The sequence below is a fragment of the Prionailurus bengalensis genome, chromosome C2 (assembly GCF_016509475.1).
Source record: "Prionailurus bengalensis isolate Pbe53 chromosome C2, Fcat_Pben_1.1_paternal_pri, whole genome shotgun sequence".
Classification (NCBI taxonomy): Eukaryota; Metazoa; Chordata; class Mammalia; order Carnivora; family Felidae; genus Prionailurus; species Prionailurus bengalensis.
The window spans coordinates 69,200,088-69,206,491 of record NC_057350.1 but is presented as its reverse complement, the minus strand read 5'-3'; the positions used below and the strand labels follow the sequence as shown (position 1 = coordinate 69,206,491).

Genomic DNA, 6,404 nt, shown 5'->3' with positions numbered 1-6,404 from the left:
TTTCCATAAAATTACTTTATATCAGAGAACCAATTCTGTCCTTCAATTAGAAAAAGTAAATATTTGTAACAAATGAATCACCAGTGAAGCTTTAACATTCTATGTTAAGAATCATTAGACTTAATACAAAGATCAGACTGTATAGCTCTTGCCCTAAAACCTAAGGCTCATTTAAGTTTCACCATACCCCTTGCATCCACATGTCCCCATGTCACTGTTCTACATACAGGAATTTCAGGAAACCATTTTGCTCAGTCTTGGATAGCCACATTGCAGAAGTTAGCACTGACCAATCCCTTTTATTAAAAAGGTAATGCAGAGGGGTGCCTGGCTGGCTCAGTCCATAGAGCATGTGACTCTTAATCTCAAGGCCATGAGTTCGAGCCCCATGTTGGGTATAGAGATTACTTATATAAAACTTTTAAAATGTAGATTACTTGGATATACATTCCAACATATATTCCTTATGTATTTCAACATATTTCCATGTTGTCTAGCTTAATATTACATGGTGCTAAGAGCATGCATGAGTTCTGAGTAAGACTGATCTGGACTGAAATCTTGGTGCCACCAAGATTGGTGGCAAGATTGAATGAGGTCAAGTGACTTAACCTCTTTAGGCCTCGGGTACTCCGTCTATAAAAAGAAAGCTTACAGAAAGGCTTTCTGTAAGGATGACATCCTTATTGTACACAGTACCGTTTCCCTCCATGTCAGCTTTGTCTGTTCTCACTGCTGCCAGAACAGTAAAGGCCCAGTGGTTGTCAGTAACATACAAGGAGTATTCTTTCTGAGATTCTGCGGCACAGAAAAATGAACACCAACTTTTGAATCACTTAAGCCTGAATCTCAGGTTTGAATGTAAGTCTGTTTCCTCAAGCGAATATGAGATAGTGCCTCCCATCCCCCAGGCTGCCCTAAGGATTAACCATGTAGGAGGACCTAGCCCTGGCCCACAAAAGGTGCTAAGAATTCTTATCATTAGTCCCAGTCACTGGAAGAATTCCAAGTAGAAGGCCAAATATTGTTGGCAAGGTCATGGAGAGCCGAAGCCTCACAGAAAAGCACTGGCACTAAGGAGGCAAACAATGAAGGCAGAGCTGCAGAGGGCCGCCAGGACCAAATGGGAAACAAAAGTTTGGAGTCCTGTTTCCTACTCTCAGATGGAGCCTGAATATGCTTCCGTTCAGTGACACTTGCACTGCTGTGCTGTGGGATGCAGGGAAAAGGGGCAAATATGAACTGTGGGTGAGGTGGGGCTGAAAATACCGTTTGTTACCAAGGAAATAGCAGGAACAATTCATAAGGCTATGGTACGGATTTCAGGAACTCTTTGAGAATTAAGCCTGTTCTCTCCTGGAGTTTCCTACAGCCTCCAATTGTGCTAAGACTACTTATTATATACGGGCACTGTCAATGCAAAAGAAAACATGTACACACATGTCAACTGCACTCCCTGTTCACAAGCAAGGAGGATACAAGCCACGTGGCTTCCAACCACTGAGTGCATTCAACAGTATGTTCAACACTGTGACTTCATCTTGTGAAATTGAGTAACCCAGAAAACTTGGCCACTCAAAGAAGATGTTACAAGAGTGGCAGCCACAGACACTGCTTCTCTTTGAAAAGTTCACCGCTCAGAAATATGAGCTGAAATATGCTAAAATAAGCCAGCATTCAACAGCAGTCTCAGAACATTGATGAAGATGATCAGACATTTCTAACCCTAACTGATAAGACTAGAAGAGGTAAATTCTCAGCCAACACAGCCTTTACACACAAGCTGGTTCATAACCCTTGGAGTTGAAGGTGTTTAACTTTTAAGTAGCATATTACTAAAGCCAATCAAAATTAAAAAATCAGGTAGATTTTACTACAGCATTTCCTTAGAGATGATAAAGTAGGAAAATACAAAGAAGGCTTGACCACAGACAAAGATGGCAGCCCTGAAGAATTACCTGTAATTTGTGGTAAAGGCTAAGTGTTCAATTTGATCTGAATGGTGGCTGCCTTTGAAATACACTTGATACTTGAACAATACAAGTTTCAGCTGTGTGGGGCCATTTACATGTGGACTTTAAGTAGGCTGCATGCCCAACACCGAGCCCAATGCAGGGCTTGAACTCACAGCCCTGAGATCAAGCTGAGTTGAGATCAAGAGTTGGAACCTCAACCAACTGAGCCACCCAGGCACTCTGACATGTGGACTTTTTTAGAATTACAGTACTATAAATGTATTTTCTCTTCTTTATGATCTTAAGATTTTTACTATAAAAATACAGTATATAATACACAGAACATATAAAATATGTGTTAATTGACTGCTTATGTTATCAGTAAGGCTTCTGATCAGCTGTAGGCTATTAGAAAAGTAGTTACACATGGATTTTTGACTGCACTGGGGAGGGGTTGGTGCCCCTAACCCCTGCTTTATTCAAGGTCAAGTGCAATTTATTTGTTGTTTTACTATATACTTCATGACAGCTCTTTTAAAATAAACTAAAATTCTGTTAAAATAACATCACAAGTGTGCACACACACGCACACACATTTTGCTGTGTCTCTTGGAAATCCAACAGCTCAGAGTGGGGCTCCATAGGTTACTTAGTAAGACTTTGGGAATAAAGCCAAGCAACTCCCATTTTGGTGGGTGGCTAAACTCAACAGGAAGCACTTATGTGACATGGAGGTTAAAGCTCATATGACAAACCTGGTCTGTGGAGCCTTGACAAATCCGGACACTGCCTAACAGAAATGTAACCAGTCATTTCTCCAGACTAGATTCCACTGTGAAAAAGACCACATTTAATACAAAATAAATGTGCTAATCCAGGGGCAGCACATTAACTTTATATGAATTATAAAATGACAGAATTAGGTAAAGGTCTATGTCTCTAGGCATTTGTCTCAAATGGATTTTCAAGCTTTAACACGTACCTATTTTTAGCTTAGGAGAAGAATTCTTCCTCATGCCAACAAAATCCTCTATTAACCACACCGAAACTCCTTAAATGAACACCTCTGAAAGCTGGTACAAGGATCAAGGCACAATCATTAATATGCAAGTGGCTAAAACCATTGAGGATTTTGTTCATTTTAGCATTTCACAGGACTCCCAAGCGTGAACCTCTTTACCAAAATCCCTCAGGAAGATGTCTTCCCTGAGGAACTGGTATACTCTTACAGACAGAGCTAGCGACGGGAAACTTGTTTCCCTCCTAGCCATGATTTCCAGGAAGTTCAAAAGTCAAATTTCACACTTGGTAACAGCAACATGTTCACCTTTCATTTTCACTGATCTTGTGTTTCTTCCTTTCTGTTCATAGTTACTGCTGTTGTATTTGTCTTATTTTGGTATAGGGTGCTTCAACTGTTTTTTGGGAAATGGGCTAGGTATAAATACATTTCAAATACAGACCAAGCAAATATCGTAAGCAAATACTGTAATTACTTTTAGAACACCTTAATAAAAGAGCAGTATTTCAGAGTCACCTTAATACACACCTATATTTGACACTAGCAGGCCTGAGCTCATTAAGTTCCCAATTCCCTGATTTTACCAAGAACAGATCTATTTCCTGAGTGCAACCCTAGTTATCTTCATCAGTCCCCACTCTGGGGAGGCAGGGCCCCAAGGCTAAGGGATTAGGAGTTGTATGTGCTTAGCTCTGTAACCCTACATAAGTCATTAACATCTGATTACCTCAGTTTCCTCCTTCATAACAAGAGGACAACTAATTCTCAGCCTCCATGACAAAACTCATTATGATTAGGTAAATGCAGAACTGCTCTTAGAAGTAACAGTGCAGTATTACTATCATACACATTAGAAGCCTAATGAGCTTAAAAACGTTATACTCACGGTAAAAATTTTTCATTCCAAATTCACAGTTTCTTTGGCAACAACACGAAAGGGCAGAGAAGTTATATAAACACTCAGCGACGCAGATACCAAATAATGAAAAAAAAAAGCATTTCTATACATAAAACATTATTTATACCTGTTTTCAGTTTTTACATTAATATGTAAACATCCCATTATCCAAAAATAGAAAAAAACAAAACAAAAGCAAAAAAACAAATTAAACAGCTGGTGAGTTTTCAAGTGTCTTTGCTGACTGATCCAAAACACCAAACACCATAATTCAATAATTCAATGATAAAGGAAAACCAAAGTGAACCAAACTGGTAAGAGAGCTATTAAGTATCAATATATAGCAAAATCACAATTAACCAGAATGCTCCAACTTCTTGGTTAATTGGCTATTTACAAGAGAACTCCTCTTGTTTTAACAGTTAGTTCAGAAAAATCTTTCCACACTGAACCACTTCACTCTCCTGGCTCAAAAGTACAAAATGCCAAACAGTTTTATTTTGATGAGTCAGGATCATGTGGTATATCTTGGGGCAGCTCTCAGAATATATATAATTTCTCTGCAGTTTTGTTAGAGGCAGAAAACTGAAGTGAACTGGAGTTTCCGGTTTTAAATAAATCCCTGACATTACAAGCTTATTGTCTTCCTTTTGCCTCATTCTCCTAAAAAGGGAGTGCAGCAAAAAGTTCTAGCTAGCAAGATTTTACAGTTAGTTGCAGGCATGCCTACATATACAGGTTCAAACAAACATGGTAGTTCAACGACTTTACCCCTCCGGACTATTTCTTCTGCTTAATAAATATGCCCAGTAACATGAGTTATATGTAATGGGTCCACTGTTTTCTGGACATCAAATTTTAAATTCGTATTCCTTATGTATTCCTTGTTTGGAGTCTTTTCTCTAAAAACAAAAGAAAATCATTAATGAAGGTAACTTGCAAAACCAGTAGAGATGTAGATTTTTGCTAATGGAATCAAACTGTGCTTCCTATATTATTAATTCCTAACCTCTTGAACAATCTTTATAATGTTATGAAAAAACAAACGAGTTCTCTAAGAAATTAGGTGCAGAACTCCTCAAAGCCATAAAATAATAAGAGTTGCTGGGAGAAGTTACCTTCTGATTCTCTTAGTACAAGTTCAGTGTTCCGGACCCACACCGTTGGTAGCACACAGGAGGATTTTAGGTGGTATACAACACAGAGCTAAATAATGCAGAATCACAGTGAGAATGTCATTCCCTTTACAATTCTCTTTCATTCTTCTCATAATCCCACAGAGAGAGCCCCATTTTGGTGCTGGGTAACATCTCTCTCACTGCAACACACAGCAGGCTTCTTGGATTCAACACCTTAGCAGACATTAGTATCTAGTTAGAATTTAATAACATTTCTTGTTTTAATTTTATTTTGTTGTTACCCTTTATTCATGGTAAATTGATGCCGGTTTTCCTCTTGGAGTAGAGATTAGTTTCTTTTTACAATATTTTAAAATTTAAAGATAATATTAAGAAATAATACTTATATATAATACTTAAGTGATTGAAGTTTGGGAAACAATGGTTATAATTTAACAAACCACATTTTTAAAAAGTGATTTCAAAAGAAACTACAAACATGGTCTAGAAAGGAAACATAGGTTACTGTGTTTTCAGTACTTGTGATGTTCGAAAGATGCACTTATAACAGCTTTCTCATACATCAAGTGATTTCCAGAGTTTAGATTCAAGCAAAAATATAAGACGAAAAGAACGAATTCCACACCATCCTAGACTTCATAAACTCATGGTACCTTAAATGTGCAAATAATCTGATATTTAGCAAGTTGTTTTAAATATAAACTTTGTGGCATCTTTTTATTTGGGCTATACTCATGCCTCATAAAGGCGAACCCAGGTCATAGAGTTCCCACTCGGTCCTCAGAGCATGTACCACATACATTTTTGATTGAACTCTTCAGAAGGATTCAGGACTGCTGGCCAAGTCTTCCAATGGCATCTGACTGTTCTTCCACTGTCATGGCCCTGGAGAGAGAAGTCTCTTCCTCTGAATAATAATCTCACGGCTAATATTAAGTTTGCCTAACAGGTACTATATGCTCCCAGGCATGCCATGCTGACTTGAAACAAAAAGGATAGCTGGAGAAAAAGAAAGCAGAGCTTCTTGATTGTGGTGAACAGTTTCTTCATCACAGTGGCAGTTAAATATACTCCCTCCTTTTTCCCCAGAAGCCAAGGCAGTATGTCTGAAGGATGGTGTCAGACATCATAATCAGGAGCCTTGCTCTGGGCTTGCCTTAGCCAGATCTGTAGTGTAACAAACGCTCCCACGGTCACGTGAAAGAAAAGCTGCCAGAGGTTGCGCAGTTCATAGAGATACATGTTGCACAGACAGATTAAACCAAAAGTCAAAAAAGATTTGACATTCCGCCAGCCGGTGTAGTAGACAAGTAAATAACACTGTTCAAAATATAAAATGAAAGATGATTAGGGTTACAAGAAAAGAAACAGATGCTTCTACTATAAAATAT

The 6,404-nt window shown here is 38.4% G+C and overlaps 1 protein-coding gene across 2 annotated transcripts in view; it reads right to left on the bottom strand.

Annotated features, from left to right (window-relative positions):
* SEC22A (SEC22 homolog A, vesicle trafficking protein) overlaps positions 1 to 6,404 on the bottom strand; it is an 81,649-nt gene continuing 75,245 nt past the window's right edge. For both annotated transcript variants that reach the window (XM_043594334.1, XM_043594333.1), the window contains one exon: positions 1 to 6,333. In XM_043594334.1, coding sequence (XP_043450269.1) covers positions 6,133 to 6,333 — 201 coding nt within the window. In that variant the 3' untranslated portion in view covers positions 1 to 6,132. The remainder of the gene's footprint in view (positions 6,334 to 6,404) is intronic.